This window comes from Pinus tabuliformis, chromosome 4_2, assembly GCF_031772625.1.
Source record: "Pinus tabuliformis cultivar Carrire ecotype Pingquan chromosome 4_2, CPIR1, whole genome shotgun sequence".
NCBI lineage: Eukaryota > Viridiplantae > Streptophyta > Pinopsida > Pinales > Pinaceae > Pinus > Pinus tabuliformis.
The window spans coordinates 776,923,881-776,941,522 of NC_142304.1; the positions used below are offsets into that span (position 1 = coordinate 776,923,881).

The following is a 17,642-nucleotide window of genomic DNA, read 5'->3' on the forward strand; positions in this document are numbered from 1 at the left end:
ATTCTTCTAACTAGTTAGTAGTTTATTAACTTTTTTGATTAATGCCGAATAATTCACACTACAATTCTTCACAAATAAATTATGCGGAAGCTAAATAAAATGTTGGAATTGAGAAAATAGATGCACACACATCATAAAATTGACACAATATTTTTTGGATAAAAGTCCCCAAAAAACCTCAAAGGAAAAACTGGTGCAACAGACGAGGGTTTATTTTTATTATTATGCAACATTTAAAATCTAAGTACAATAATCTAGATGCCTTACTAGAAATCCTCCAACAAATAATCTCACCAAACAATTTGGAGCAAATCTCTCCCTTTTACAAAATCATTGAACCTCCCTTTGTCCTGCTTGCACTACCTTCTGGATTCTTGCACTCCTGGCAAGTGCAATTTGTACGACCTCTGGAACTCCTCCAAAACTGGTCTCTAGCCTTCTCCTACCACTAGAAATTTTTTCTCTGCCTTTCAGAATGGTTTTTTGGCCTCCGATAACTGATCCAAACCCTTCTTGGCAATTCACTTCACTAATTTGGCTAACTTGCACCACGTGGGCGACTTTCTCTACAGAATATTTTAGCTTCCTCTTTGCAGGCATTGGAAAATCATTGGAAAATTCCTCCAGAATTTCTCTATGTTCCTGCCTCTTTCACTTGCTCTCCTTCTAGCTCGAACTCTTATTCCTCACTCAATCTCTACAACTGGATAGCTCGATCTCCCACTGAACTAGCTCTCCTTGTGTCTCACAACTGTCTCTATCTCCATCCCATCAACTTGCTCTTATAATCTCTTGTTGAAGCACCAATGACCATGATTAAATCATTTTCAATGACTAAGATCGTCTTACACTCGATCTGTGTGAGTCTCTAGAGCTTTCTCGATATTTCTCAATAAATTGCTATTAATTAATTAATTTTCCTAAGTTAGACTTAGGCATTTTTTAATTATTGGTCAATTAACTTAATTGAGTGGTCTCTAGGTGTTTTCTCCCGAAATATTTTCTGGGCTTTGGAGATCTTGTGTTCCCTAGCCTCTCTGACACAAATCAAGACAAGAACACCTGTTCGATGCTACCTGAAAAACTACCATTTAGTATCTTTGTTGATCTGGTGAAGTATATACTAGGGTTTGGAACACAAGCTTCTTGGAAATGTCATGGAGGTTGGTTGACCTGTTGACGGGTTGGGGTGGGGAAGGGAGGTGTTGTTAAAAGAAATCCAAGGTCTCATTAATTTGATTGCTAAAGAAGCATGAAACTCTACCTATTAATTGTTGCTCTAAGTAAACAAAACAACAGGGACAAATGAGGTGATTCTCTTGAAAGGCTCTATATGGGGAGATCCATGCAGGGATTGCAATAGATGCTGAAGAATCTCCTTTAGAAAAGCAACTAAATGTATTTGATTTGGATGATTGTTGTAGATGCTAAAGAATCTCCTTTAGAAAAAACAACTAAATGTCTTTCATTTGCAAAATGAAAAAATCTAGAGATGAAGCCACCTAAATTCCGACAAATACAACAAAACCAATCCCTAATATCATATTAGATAAGACATTTTAAGATTAGGTGTTCCTCTAATGTGACATTTGGTTATGAAATTCATTCTTAGCCACTTCTTGTGTTGCATTTGCATCATCTACTGCTTTTTATTCACATAGGTATGTCACAACAAATATTGGTGAAATGTTTAACTTTTAAGGCAACTCCACTCAAATGTATTCTTAGTAAACCTCCTCTTAACATGGACTATTCTTCTTAACAATCAATTTGCTATATTTGCTCCTAAGATATTTATCATTCCTCAAATGCACCATCGCTTCATCTCCAACTTCAAAATACTTAATATTTTTTGGTGCATTTGCATGTTGTTTAGGTGGGTTTGTTAAGGGTTAAGAGTTAGGGTAAGTACATCACATACATATATATTATGTGCTAAGTGAATTATCTACTTTAAATTGAATCTTGTGCATTTATAAGAGAACAAAAGTTCTGGACATTCTTATGGATGGTGATGCTACCAACTATATAATATTTTAAAAAGAGCTAATCATGATTTACTTATGAGGTTTTCATCAACATTAATTTAGTAGTTAATTCATACATTTTCATTGATTTTAATTTAGTCATTAATCTAGAAGATTTTGTGGATGTCGCTACCAATTTTAAGTTAGACATAATTGTGGACATTCACTTGTGTGGTTAGGAGGATTTAGTAATGTATAACTTTGGATGCTAATTATGATGTAACTTTTGTTGTACCTTTTAGGACCTACCTTTCTTGCTCATGGAAAAGGTTAGTCAAGTTACCCATGCCTTTACAAAGCTCATGTAAGACATTTTGCCAAAGTGACATGCTATGAAAGAACTTTCTTGAACTTGCCTATAGTTAACAATCTCATTATAAATTATGGACTGCCATTTTAGATGCCTCCAATTATTGCAATATAGACCATTTTGTTGATCCATCAAGGGAGAATTTTTTTGGGTGTTTCTTTGATGGCATCTCCTTCAAAATATTCTAGTGCAATATTTTGGAATAAATCTGATTTCCTAGAATTTCGTATATGGTCTCACTTACTTGAGGAATAATGCCCTCTTCCAAAAATTATGGCCTTCCTTCTCCCTTATTGAGGAAACAATTATTAAAGAAAACCCTTTATCAAACCATGATAATTTATATCCATGTTTCACTGGATTTCATATAGATAATTTCTTAGGACTTATGTAAAGGGATATAGTTCTGTAACTGACTAATAAGTGTCAAGGTTTTGAATTGAAAAATGTTAGCTTTAATCTCATCAAGAAATTTAAATAATTGGTTTAGACAATTTTTTGCTCCACATAACCCTTTAGGGGTTGTTGTGGAATCATTCCCTTTTTAACTTTATTGCTTAGATGGCAATGAAGCTATGCATTCAAGGGCCTCCCAATGAGATTAATTGTGGGATAAGGACACTCACTCAATCACCACTATTTCCTATGACTTTTCTAGCATAGATTTGCTTTGAATATATCTTTAAAAATATTAATGATGAAAATGCAATCTCACAATTGTAAATTGAAATTTAAGAACATCATAAAGTCTTCAAAATGACTTAGAATGGGGAATTGTGATTTAAAAAATAAATTAATGGATTTCAACAATTTCCACCTTATTCTACAAAATTCATTAAAAATAAAACAATTTAAATACCTCATATCAAACTCCACAAAATTATCAAAACAAAAAGTATTCAACACAATAATTTTTATAAAATTTAATATATATATTTTTATTCATATTGTTTAAAGAAAAATATATATATTTTAATGATATAAAGACTATTCAAACTCAATAATTCAAATTCATAAAATTTTATTTTACGATATTAATTTATTTAAATAAATTTCAAATTAAATACATCACTATTTTCATATTTTTTAATCATTTTATCTCAAAATTTTTTTAGACATCTTGCATGAAAAAACTTACGTTGAAAATCACTTTACAAAAAAAATTATTTTTCTTTTTATAAAAGATAAAAAAAAAACACGAAAAACAAAAAACTAATGAAAAAAATTACGTTGAAAATCACTTTCACAAAAAAATATTTTTCTTTTTATAAAAGATAAAAAAACAAAAAAAAGAAAAAAACTAATAATCTTTTAGACTATTTTTAATCTAATAAACATTAAAATATCATTTCATTTCATTTTTATAATAATAGGCCAGAGCCAAAATTCCGGAACACATCGAATCCAGCGAAAGCATAGAATTTTGTTGTGTCCCATTGAAATCAATGTGGCAAAAGCAAATATACACATCGAATCCACGATAAACATAAAATATAATATTGTTTAAAATGAAGCGCAGGCACGCCTAAAACCCTTAAGGTGCAGGTGGCTCCTATTCGTGTAATAGTTTATTTTAAATAAATAAAATAATTATTAAACTGAATATGAAGCACTTAAAATTGAAATGATTATTGCACATATATATTCCGTCGTATATTCATATGTTATGCTCTGCAAATTGAAAATATTGGTGGTCACTACTCAGCATTGCTTCTGTACTTTCTCACTTCAGCCATCAGCGTAAATCCCACGCTGAGGCTGTTCTTTTTCCATACTTTCTCGGGTATGTGGTTGAAGCCCCGCTTGTTTTTATATCCACGGGCTTCAGCAGCTGTACAGACTCTTCGGCATTTGAATTTCACAAGAATGGAGGATAGGTGCACCACACAGTCAAAATCACATGTACTCTTGGATCTCGATGGCACACTGCTTGACACAGGTTTTAAATTTACCCCACAAGACCTTCTGGCAATAATTTTATGTAAGATAATGATTAACCGAGTAAGCGTTGCCATGTCGCAGATGGCGTTGCGGATGAAGTTCTGAAGGAGTTTTTGGCGAAGTATGGCAAGCAGTGGGATGGCAGAGGAGATGAGAAGCGCTTGGGCAAAGCTCCACTGGAAGCAGCGGCTTTAATTGTAGAGGATTACCAACTTCCTTGCACTCCCCAACAATTCATGTCTGAAATATGGCCTTTTTTTGAAAACATGTAATTTCTTAATCTTCATTTGTTAATATTTTCGTACTATGAATTGGATACTTGATTTACTATGCATCACTGCAACCATTGGCAGGCTCCCTCTTATTAGTTATCAGGGAATTTAGCTTTCTTCCGAAGTGAAATAGGGGATTAATGATATGCTCACCGTTTTCTTTTGTCGAAGTTAAAATTATTTTTCACCAATTGTAGTCGTTTGTTTCATTTCCCACCTGTACATAGTTTTAAATGGGATCCTGCAATGCCAGTGCCTCGCTACAATTCCATAGAGGTTGAATTTCTACCAATGACATGCGAATATTTCTCAATGCCCTGGTCTTGCATTCTGGTTTAAAACCTATATCCACCATGTTGTTGGTATTGAGTTCAATTCTAGGGTCACGAGCACTGCTATGAGCGAAATTTAAATGGATAGACCGTAATTATATAAACTTTGTAAGCAATAGGTGTAATATCCCAAGCCAATCTTTTGTTTTCAGTGTTCAACTTCATCTTTGTGTCCAAGCCAACCTTCTTTTTCAGTGTTGACACATGGAGGAAGGAGGACCGTCCAGATAGATACGCGGCATTCTAATTACAGAGTTATTGCGCAAAAACTTCAAGCCTGTACTGTAAATTGATTCAGCTTCCGCTTCAGAGAACAGAATCCAGAAAACACCAATGAAATATTGATTGAGGGCGTTCTGATCAAGAGTGTGAAACAAGATCGATCCGGCACAAAATCAATGATGAGGGAAAAACAGCTAATATCTCTTGGCCCTCATAATCGCAATTGGCCCTCATCTCTTTCCAAATCGCAATTGGCAGCGTATGGTTTTATCAAATATATGCACGCAGATAGCCGCATGCAAAGAGCCACCAAACCAGAGTCGGCACGGTATAAAAACAAGACCAGGAAATCACTGTTGGCCACCAGAAAGTAAGGCATTCACTTCTGAAAAATGGTTGCACTCCCACTGGCGTCACCTCTGGCAAACATATATTCAGGGCATTTATGAGCAGAGCAGCGTGGTGAGCAGTGTGGTCAGCAATAAGAGCAGAGCTGTGTGGGCAGCAGCGAGCAGTGTGAAAGCATAGAGTTTTTAAGCAGCAGAAGTATCCAGCAGTGAGCAAGCAGCAGTAAATGCATTCAAACATGACAAAGGAACCAGAAATTTCAGAATATGTGGAGAAAATTGATTTAGGACAAGTGAAAATTGCCTCATCTGCCAAAGCTGGGAAGTGGGTTTGGTTCAATGCCAAGTAATATCGGGGCATTTTAAAACGCAGAATAGCCGGTCTAAAATGGGAGCAAACAAGGAAGAAACCATCTAAAAAGAAAAGTAATAGAGTCCTTCGCAAAAAGCATTAAAACAAGTCTCTTCCACAAGCACATGGCAACAAGAAGTCCAAAGGAAAAATCATTGATGATTCTGCCTTATATAGTTCCACATCCACACCTCTCACCTGGTCATCTAATCTTTATGTGAAAGAATTGTTAAATGCAAAACAAAGGTTGGAGGTTTTAGAAGCTAAAGGGCAGGAAAGAGATCATAAAATTCATATAATAACGGCTGAGAACAAGGCATTAGCAGAAAGCAGTAAAATTTTAAAAGAACAAGTGGTATTGCTACAGGAAGCTCTCCTGATAGGGAAGACAGAATGGCAACGCATGAAGGCGGATGTGCAAAACATAAAGAAATTTGTAGTGGAAAATATAGAGGTGGTGAATGTGAAATCATCCCAGGATAAAGGGAAAATGATTGCCCAAATAAATAACCATGAAGAGAACGCAAAAGAAGAAATGAAAGAAGATTCCACAAAAGTTTCCAAAACTTGGGCTCAAGTTATTAGCAATTCTGCTAATAAGGAAGGAGAAATAAATATTCAGGTTGACAACATGCAAGATAGTGAAGGCAAGGAAAGACAAAATAGGGCAGCAAACATAATTATTAAAGGGGTGAAAGACTATAAGAAAAATGAATGTACTCTTGACCTTGCAAGAGACTTTTTGAAAGACGCATTGCTATGGCAAGGACAAATATGCCAAGCATGGAGGGTGGGTAAGTTTAACGGGGAGAGAGCCAGGCCCATAAAAATCATTATGCCTAGCTTGTGTGATAAATATATTATTCTAAGCAAGAAACATCTCTTGAGGGGTTCTCCTTTTTTCCTAGAAGAAGTTTTAACTGTAAAAAAACAAGAGGAAAGAAGGGAGGAAATTTTAAAGGTTAGGGCAGCAAGAGATGAAGGAAAGAGAGCATGGATTTATAAAGGCAAAGCTGTGATAGCGCAATTTGGACCTCCTTCCAAAACAGAGCAACAAGATGGTAATAAAGAAGAGGCAACAAACTCTTCAACAAGAAATCAGAAAGCAAGGTCAGTATGGGAAAACAGGGACAAAGACTCAAATGTGAGTCTTGCATGTCAAAATAAATAGCAATCAAGTCATACCCAAGTTTCCTTAAGATTAGTTTGTTGGAACTGCAGAGGTTACCCATGGAGACGAGGACCTGGGTTAGGGCCTATTGCGGAAAATAGAGACATAATTTGCCTCATAGAAACACATGAGCATGAAGGGTGCAAGACACCTTTGTTTGAAGGATACTGGAAGATGGCAGTGTGGAACAAGGCAGCAGGGAATGGCAAAGGGCATGGGGGTATCATGGTTTTAGTAAGGGAGAAAGAAGGTCGTCTCATTCAGTTAGAAAAAGAAGACTCAAATAAGCAATTCATTTGGTTTAAAATATCAGAAAATGGAAACCACATCAGAATTGCAGCATGCTATTTTGCGCCACAGGTTTAAAAATCTATAAAGGTAGAGGGCTTGACCACAAAGATCCATTTGCAGCTTTAAAAGCGGATATTGCAACATATTCTCAGCTAGGTGAAGTCCTTATAGTGGGTGATTTCAATGCTAGGACTGCAAGTGAGAAAGCTAGCATTCTTTGTTGTAAAGATGATTGTGACCCTATTTGGCTTACAAAAGAAAGTAATCATCAGTGGGAAAGAATTTCAGAGGACAAGGGCTACAATCTCTTTGGTGAACAATTGCTTACTCTATGTAAGGCCTTTGATTTAGTCATTTGTAATGGCTTGACTAGATGGGCAAAGTCCGGTAATTTCACTTGCAATACTTACAATGGAGCAAGTGTGGTAGATTATGTAATTTGCTCGCATGGTTTATGTGAGAAAATGGAAGAAGTTTTGGTTGGAGATTAGTTGTGGGATTTGAAATCAGATCACAAGCCAATTTATTTATGTTTCTCTTGGATTGGAAATAAACAATTAGAGTCAAAAATTCAGCGTGTCATACAAAATCTCCCACAAGGCAGAATTCTTTTGACCCCAGAAAATTGTAATACCTTCAAAATGATGCTAGAGAGGCTCTTTGAGAAGGATAGAATTACAATTCATAGCCTTCATAGTCATGAATTAACACATTTAATTCAATGCGCACTTGCAAAGTGCAAAAGAACAAAAATTAAGAAGTCTGAAACAAATTGCTTTCCGGTTAATGCTTGGTTTGACGAGGAATGCAAAAAGGCAAGGAGAATGTGGAAAGAGTCAAACAGGGATAACATAAAGCTCAAATCTTACAAGCAGTTATTAAGCAAGAAAAAGGCTGATTTCATGGTTTTAAGGAGGGAAGAACTAATCTTCCTTGGGAAAAACAATCCCAAATTATTTTGGAAGGAGCTCCAACCGAAAAAGATACAAATTGGAAATAATATTACAGCTTCTAAATGGCTTGACTATGCAAGACAACTCTATGAGCAGGTTCCCAAGGTTGACCCTCCCCCCTTGGTCAACACACTGATATTGAACTCTTCACGGTACAAGAGGTAGAGATGGGTATCAAGAAGTTGGGTGTTGGAAAAACAAAAGACTTAGCTGAATTCGAAGCAGAATATCTAAAGTGGGGCTCAAAGATTCTTGCACCTCATTACAAAAATCTCAACAACATCATACGACAAGCGCTCTCCACAGATTGGACAACTAGTCTGGAAATACCTCTTTTCAAGAGCGGTGACATCAATAATCCCTCCAATTATAGGACCATCATGATAAAACCTTTGTTTGCAAAGCTATTTGGAAGCATGCTAGAAAACAAAATTAGCAAGTGGGTAGAAGAAAGAGATAAGTGTGCTAAAGGGCACGCAGGTTTTAGACCTAAGCATTCCACAGTTGATCATTGCATAACTTTAAGGCACATCATTGAAAAAGTTTGGGAGAAAAAGGAAGAAGTCTTTTGTTGCTTTGTTGATTTCAGAAAAGCGTTTGACTCGGTTCCTAGGGATAAACTTTGGTAGAGAATGGAGGAACTTGGGGTTCCTAAACATTTGAGAGCAGCTGTGCATAGGCTGTATGAAGAGGTGAAAGTCAAAATTAGAACTTCAGCAGGCATTTCTGAAAGTTTTAGAAGTGATATTGGGGTCAAGCAAGGTTTCCCACTGTCTCCTACCCTTTTTGGTTTATATATTGACAAGCTTGAGGAGTGGTTAAATTCGCAAGGGGGTGATGGTATCTATTTGTGCAAGTTTGTTATAAGACTTCTTTTGTATGCAGACGACCTTATTCTGATTGCTAAATCGACTCTTGGTTTGCAAGAGCACTTACTATCGCTTGAGCATTTTTGTAGAAGTGTGGGGATGCAAGTCAATATTAGCAAAACGAAAGTAGTGGTCTTCTCTAAGAAAAGAAAACATAGTCAACATAAGTTCTACTTTGAAGGCAACATTCTGAAAGAAGTTACGGATTACAAATACCTCGGAATTGACTTCAACAAAAATCTAAGCTGGAATGGTTGTAGAAAGAAAAGAACTTTGGGGGGTTGGAAAACATTTTATGCTTTTCAAAATAGGTGTAGAGAGGCAGATTATGGGACTGGAAGACTACTCAAACTCTTTTTGGGCTTCTAGTGATTCCAGTGATTCTCTATGGTTGTGAACTGTGGGCTAGTAGTACCTCCGACATGCAGTGGAGACAAATTGAGAAAATTCAGAAGCGTTTGATTATAAACAAGTTTAAAATTAAAAGTGCAGTTCCTTATGATATCTTGTTAAGTGAAACAGGGACTGCTCCTATTGAAGCAATTGCTATGGTGCGAGTCAAAATGTATTTAAAAAAAATTAAGCAAATGGAAGAGGGTAGATGGCCTAAGGTTGTCTTTAATGATAGATTGTGCAAGATCAAAAAAACTTGGATGCAGCAAAACAACAAATGGTTTAGTAAATGGGGTATTTGCTTGAACGCGTGTCCCATAAACAGCAAGGAGATAAAAGCTTTTGTTATGGAAAAGTTCCACAAACGTACTTGGGATAAGGAGCTAGGAAGAAAGAAAAATTACTATATTGAAGTGTTTAATCCCACTCATAATCATCAACCAAAAGCATACATAGAGGCCAATATCTCTTGGAGAGCCAAAATTATTATTGCTCAGTTAAGGACTAATTCTCATCAACTTCGTTGTGAAACAGGGCGCTAGAAAAGGCCAAAGGAAGTGTGGGAGGAAAGGGTATGCATTTTTTGTTCTTCTGGAAAAGTGGAAACAGAAAAACATTTCATTTTAGAATGTGAGGCCTTCAAAGACAACAGGGAAAGTTATGCAGATATGCTGGCAGCTAGCTCTTGGGATAATCTATTTAACGAGGGGTTTGTCGAGAAGCTGGGAGCATTTATTGTGAAGCTTCACAGAAAAAGGGCCAAATACATCAAGCAGATGAAGAAGCAATCTGTCCCATAGGCTATCTTTAGCCTCGTGGACGTTAAAATAATTTCTTTCTTTCTTCTACTTCATCTTTGTCCAAGCCAACCTTCCCTTTTCAGTGTTCAACTTTATCTTTGTCCATTTTAGTGGCTGGTTTCATTTTCCACAGTAAAGACACATCCGATCACCGACACCACTGCGAGTTAAACCGTACTGCTAGTATTTGGTTTTATTTCTTACGAATAAACACTTTTGGTCACCAACACCATTATGAGTGAAATCATAATTGGAGTGGTTGTTTTCATTTACCGCAAATCAATCCCTTTTGGGTTGTCAACGAGTGAAAGAGAAAATGGATAAACTGCAATGATGTAAACGTCATAAGATCTTTCAAACAACAATGAAAACATGTGTTCCTAACAAAATTAGAGCATCGACGTGATACTAGGGCAGAGCATCAACAAGTTTGACTGGTGTTCTTCAGCACTTGTAGGAGTTGAGGCCTTTCTCGAAATTTAGGAGTCGACTTACCCTTCCTTGCCCCTTCCTCGTACGGGTATTATGAGTTAGTCTGCATCGCCGGGGACATCTACCTGGTTCATTCAATAAGCCTAGATGACTTCACTTGCTTGGTGAGCCAAGTTGACTTCACATCCCTTGCAAGTCGATTTAGACTAGGAAGCATTCTTTAATAAACAGTGGATACCCTGTTGGCTTCATGCTCATAGCTAGCCAGTTTCATGGCATGCTGCATTATTATTCTGCCCTGGTCGATTTTGGAGCCTTGATGTTTCAACAAGCCAAGCCACTTCAACTTCTTAATGATCCATTTTGGATTGCACCTCCTCAATGTGAGGCTTTTGGTACCAAAGAGACACAAGGAAAGAATCTTGAGGCTTTGCTTTTGTCATATGCTTTTGCTTTCTTCAGTGATTATCATTTTGAGTCCAATCTGCTCCGCAGGTGCACTCGGTGCATAATCTTCAACTGTAGGAAGAAGTAGTTCTCCTTGTACCTGCTCCAGTGGCAATGGTTCAAATAAGCATAAATTATGTACATTTGTCGCTGAAGATATATGCATAAATAGGCATACGCTGTCTGAATGCGTAGTCACTAATCTGCTCAGTGATTTTAAATGGTCTGTATTCAATGGTTTCAACTGTTTGGTTTCCTGTTGTGTCTCCTCTCTACCAGTGTTATAAGAATCGAACTAGACCGGACTGAACTGGGCAGTCTGACTGTTTTTGAGGGAAAACCGGTCTAAACTACTGTCATGGACCAGAACAAGTTGGTTCGGTACCAAACTGGCAGATTTCGTACAATGCTATCAAGGTTATTTTGGATGCAATTAAAAAAAAGAAACAATAATTTATGAGTGGGAAAGCCTAGTATTTGACCATATTCCCTAATAATACTATGCAATTAATGGTAATTTTAAAAATTTAAGTAAAATGATGAAAATGAAAGATAAGGGAGAATTTGACAATTAAATTTAAGGATGAAAGTGAAAGATAAATGAGAATTTAACATTATCATTAATTGTTTCAAGATGTTTGAGAGTAGTTCCAACCTCATGGGGTTTCATATGGAGAAAGTAGAATTTTAGATCTTGTTGCCTCAAAATCTAGCAGGTCTTGTGAGGGGAGCTCACAAGGCAAGAGCTAGACCAAGTGACAACACCATGAGGTGTGGCACCACAACCACTGCCTCCTGCACTTTAGTGGATTTTCACCACAAGGGAGGCTTCCCATTGTTAGATTTGTTGAAGAATGTAACTAGTGTCGGTCTTCATAATTATATTTGTCAAAAGAAAATTTATTGTAAAAGAAAAATATTATTGAAGCATGGGTTTCATTCTCTTTCATTTATTTTCTAGGTCATAGCCTCCATTGAAGGCTTTTAGGTCTTGTAAAGAGTCAAAAATCATTGTCATATTTTTAGCCCCTTCTTGAGCTTTTGTATCTTGTGAATTTTTATTTTTTATTTTTGAGTCAAAATAGTCATTTTGTCCCTCCTCACCAAGTCGGCCATGTCCTAGAGAATTCGACCCTATTGGAGGCAATTTGACCCTATGGAAGCAATATAAATAGGGGCAACTTGACTCACTTGGAAGCACACTCACACAAGTTTGATCTACAAAGAGAAAGAGGATGAAAAAGAGAGCGAAATGCAAGAGAAGAGGACCTAATCCAAGAAAGAAGGAAAATCAAAGTTTCTAGGCATCTCTCTCTCACACGTGCAAAGTTTGCTAGGGTTTCTGGACTGAAGTTGGGGCCGAAATTTCTGAATTAATTGCAGGTCTGAAATTCTAAAGCTAGGGGCCGAAATTCTGGATTGAAGCTGCATTTGAAGAGTTGACACTTGGAAACTTTGGCAGAGGTAATCTATTTGAAGGGAGGGCTGACTTGGTGATTGGAGGAGGTCTTTGTCTAGGTTTAAAGGGTCTTGAATTGTCCAATCTTGATTTGAATCTACTAGTGGAAGAGTTGGACTGGGTTTTCCCTTAAATAGGGGTTTTGCCTTGACTGAGTGCCTACATCTTGTGTCTCTTGTTCTTGTGATCTTCATATACATTTAATCTGGTAATTGCGTGATGAAAGACAACATAATAAAGAAGTAAAAGAAGCCAACATAAATCACAAGTAATTATCAAGAAAAGAGGAATCAAACCCTAATACCTACATGCATTGATTTCTCAACATGGTATCAGAGCTAAGGTAAAGGAAGAAAGAAAAAGGCATCTTGAGGATCTATTGAAAGGGTCAAAGAGAAGGATCATATAAGAAGAGGAAGGACTCCCTTTTCTCCCCTGGCCCCCCTTCTACCCTTGACTGCAGCCCTAAAGGGGTTTATTCCTTGGCCGCTGACCCTTTTTGGGCCTCTTCTAGCCAAGCGCTAACCCTTTTGGGCTTAACGTCAGCCCAAAGGGGCTTGATTTCCCTTGCCGTGGCCTTCTAAGGCCTCTTCTCCCTCATTGCTGCCCTTGTTTTCCCCTTCTAACCTTTCATTCGCCATTTCCAACCCTAGTGTTGGAGTTTCCTAGCCCTGGTCTATATTTCTAGCCCTCATTCAATCATTGATTTGATATTTCATCTCTAACATTTGGTTTTGCAACAGTTTTGGAGCTAACTTGGTGATTGAAGGTTGTCAATTTCATGGGGAGTCTCAGTAGCCATCTACAAGGCCACTAGGCCTGTTGGTCTGCTCTTTAACCCTCTAGTTTCATCACTGCCCTCATTTCAATTTCTGAAGCATTTGTGACAACAATATATTTAAGGGCTTAACACATTTAAATCAAGCCTAAATCCATTAATAATTCACCTAAGGCATCAAGAGATAATCTAAAGCCAAATTGGGTGCATATAAGTGAATATTTTTTTGGCTGTAAGTTAATTTCCAGATCTGATATGTTTGCTACAGCCATATAAATTCACTTACAACAGTGGCAAAATAACATAATCTTGGCCTAATAATCAATTTACAAACATATTTTGTCATTGGCAAATCATTTGCACTCATTGGGCTAGCATTATTTGACATTTTTCATCATTTACTGAAGACTGTTATAATAATTTAAGGTCTGATATACTCTGCATAAAGGTCTGATATAAAATTTACAGTGGTGGAAAAAGTGTTGAAAGTCATCTAATTTCACTTAGCTCTTGTTCCTTGCATCTTGTGTTTATTAGCTAGTGATTTTCTAGTGGAATTTGGTGATATTTTTACTGCTGCAATCATTTATCTATTGGCTGCCCCATCTTGCATTCCATTGCATTTTGCATTCTTGCATTAGCATATTTCTAATTTGTACAAGTGCTCTAATTGAATTGGTAATTGATTGATAAGATTAGTTAATTGTTCCAAGAATACATTGTGATTAATGCTCTTGTTTCTCATTGTTATTATTATTAGGTAAGTGAATTTATTGCTTCATTGATATTGTTGAATAAATAACTCTTATGGATTTATAATCTAAGTCACTCTTGAAGCACTTTAATCAAATTATATCATAATTGTGACAAAGAATCTAATTGTGTTCATAAGGACCCCTTTCTTGTATCTAATTGGCATTTCATCGTTATAATCTTAAAGGTTGCTAATTGTGTTAAGAAACATTGATCTTGTTAATTTGATTGTCTATTGGTATTGGCAACATTTTCAGTCACCGTTCATCTTGAGCACTTTCTCTTGTGGTGAAAATTGTTATTTATTCATTGTTTAAGTACTTAATTGTCCTAAATAGAAAATCATTGTAACTTGACTTTAAGTACTTAAGATCGTTAATAGTCTCACCTTAAGAGCACTCATCCACATCTTGCACTAATTAAATAACTTCCAAGCATAAGCTTGGTCGATATAGAGATAGGCCCGCCTTTCTCACCCATCCTGCGAAGTCTATATTCTCTTTCGTGGTTAACACGGTGACCTTGTGATCTCAAAGCCACAATCTTTGCAGCACCGGAGGCATTGGGCGGTTAGAACTCAAGTGGAGGGACCGTTAACCAAGCCATAGCTTGCTTCCCCTTGGTTTCTCTTTCACAACCTACTCTAGATACTAGCTTCAAAACAATTGAGAGAAATGATACACTTAGATAGACATATAATTTAAAATAAACCAAGATTTTGCATCTCACTTAGATTGTAAGCTTTGCACTTCATATAGGATAATGAAACATCTTTTAAGCAACCACTGTTCATTTGGTGACTTGGTAAATAATTTATTTTAAGCAAGTAATTGACTCCATTAAGGCGGTGGTCTTTCAAGGTAAATCTAATTTAGTCTTCAACTTGCTAAATTAACCAAGTTGTTAGGCCATTCAGTTGTGTCTCCTAGACTTGTTTTTTGTCAACAAGTCTCCCATGTTGTTGCCCAAATTGTATAGGTTAGATGCGACAATGCTCAGGACGGGGGCTGTCACTCTGATCCCCACCCTCTCTGTTCTAGCTATCACCCTACAATAAGCTATAGGGGGTTAGTCCCTATGAAATGTGAAGATGGAAAGACCCGTCGACAACCGACAAGTCTGCAAGACACAACTGAATGGCCTAGCAACTTGGTTAATTTAGCAAGTTTAAAGATTAGATTAGATTATTTTGAAAGACTAGTGCCTTAATGGAGTCAAATACTTGCTTTATATTGAATTATCTACCAATTAACCAGATGAATAGTTGTTGCCTTGGAATGCTTCACTATCCTAAATGAGCAGTGTTGTTAAAATCGCGATAAAATCGCGATTTTATCGGAAAATCGCGATTTTTTCCTCTGCCCGATTAAATCGCGATTTTTATACCAAAAAATTGCGGACTTTTTTTTATAGCAATTTTTTCGGAAAAAATCGCGCGTTTTTGAAAAAATCGCAGAGGCACGGGGCAGCGGGCTTTTAATAGGCGAAAATCGATTTTTTTTATGTCATTTTGCTGTTTGCGCGCGGAGGAGGAGGAGAAGAGGTGAGGGAGAGGAGCTGGAGGGTTTCCGTCGAATTTGGGAGCGAATCCAAGTGGTTTTAGGAGAAATCCAAGACAAGATCACCAATTTGTCCATAAAAAAGGTATGTAGATTAATTTTTTTTTGTTTTGCTTCTATAAAAACTTTGTTTTTCATTGTTTTTAAAGAATTTTTTGTAATTTTTCATTGATTTGGGATGGGTAATTTGTTATGACTATGAGAACCAATTTTTTATTTTTATTTTCTCATTTTTTTTAAACATTGTTTATTTTTTTTGAATTTTCATTGTTTTTTGGCATTTGGTTGGGTAACTTGGGTTTAGAAATTGGGATTTTGGAAATAATTAACTTGTAATTTTGTAAATGCTAAATTGTAATTTGTATTATGTAATCCTAAATTCCTATTTCCTAATCCTTATTTTTCCATAGGTTTGCAAATTCAAAATTCAAAAACAAACATGCCAAGGAAATTGGATCCTTTCTGGGAATATGGTGACCCTAAAACTCCGAATGATAGACAAAACTTGTATTGCAAGTTGTGTGGAAAGGAAATATTCGGGGGGGTGTACAGGTTGAAGTTCCACCTTGCACAAATCCCTGGACATGATGTGGGGCCCTGTCTAAATACAACTGCTGAAATTATCCAAAAAGCCATGAGAGCATTGGGAGAATTAGAGCACACTAGAGAGGCCAAAGAAGAACTCAAAAGGCAACTAAAAAGGTCAGCTGAAGGAAGTGGGCCAAGTGGCACTGGTTCTACTGCAGCGTCAGTCAATCCGGTAGCTGCATCATCATATTTTGTTCCTCGAACCACACCTGGTTCACAACCAACTATTGGTTCAATGCTAAAAAGAACTGAAAAAGAACAAGCTGACAAGTTGATGACAAAATTTCTCCTCTGGAGTGATATTCCTTTCAGCATTATAAGGAATAATCCATTTTTCCAACCTACTGTTGATGCTATTGCCAGTGTTGGCCCGGGGTACAAAATCCCTTCTCTTCATGATTTCAGAGGCCGGCTTCTTCAAGATGAAAAGCGTGACTGCACCCAAAGATTGGAGGATTTTAGGGCATCATGGGCACAAACAGGATGCATGGTTGGACTGACCAAAAGGGGAGAACCCTTATAAACTTCTTGGTTAGTTGTCCCAAGGGGACTATGTTTATCAAATCTATTGATGCAACTCATCAAATCAAAGATGCAAGAACTTTATGTGATTTGCTGGATGTGTTTATTTTGGAGGTGGGTGCAGAAAATGTTGTCCAAGTCATAACGGACAATGCTGCAAATTATGTTGCTGCTGGTAGAATGCTTATGGACAGGCATCCTACTTTATTTTGGACACCTTGTGCTGCCCATTGTATTGATTTGATGTTAGAGGACATAGGGAAAATTCCCTTTGTCAAAGAGGTTGTTGACTCATCAAAAAGCATCACAAAATTTATTTACAACCACACATCTGTGCTTAGCTTGATGTGAAAATGCACCAACAACAAAGAGTTGGTGCGCCCCGCCATTACACGGTTTGCGACGAGTTTCATATCTCTTCAATCCCTCTTGAATTCTATGTGGGATTTGAAGAGAATGTTTCTTTCAGAGAAGTGGCGTGCTTCGCCAATGAGCCGCAAACCAGAAGGAGAAGCCGTGTGCAGACTAGTTTCATACCAGGAAGACTTCTGGGCGGGAGTGCAGGAGGTGTGCGCTGTTACTGAACCTTTGGTAAAGGTTCTTCGGTTGGTTGATGGTGAGAAGCCCGCAATGGGCTATTTGTATGAAGCCATGGACAGGGCCAAAGAAGCCATTCGGTCCTACTATGATGATAAGGGAGATGATGGGTTTCAGAGACAACTCCTTCTATGGGCAGTAATTGATGAGCGATGGAACAACACACTCCATCGTCCCATTCATGCTGCTGGGCTTTTCTTGAACCCTGCATTTTCTTATGCATGTGG

General features: G+C 37.1%; 1 protein-coding gene across 1 annotated transcript in view; it reads left to right on the forward strand.

Annotated features, from left to right (window-relative positions):
- Positions 1–3,961: 3,961 nt before the first annotated feature.
- FMN/FHY (riboflavin kinase/FMN hydrolase) overlaps positions 3,962–17,642 on the forward strand; it is a 246,154-nt gene continuing 232,473 nt past the window's right edge. The window contains exons 1-2 of the mRNA XM_089424162.1: positions 3,962–4,276; positions 4,360–4,546. Of these exons, the coding sequence (XP_089280288.1) occupies positions 4,123–4,276; positions 4,360–4,546 (341 nt within the window). The 5' untranslated portion in view covers positions 3,962–4,122. The remainder of the gene's footprint in view (positions 4,277–4,359; positions 4,547–17,642) is intronic.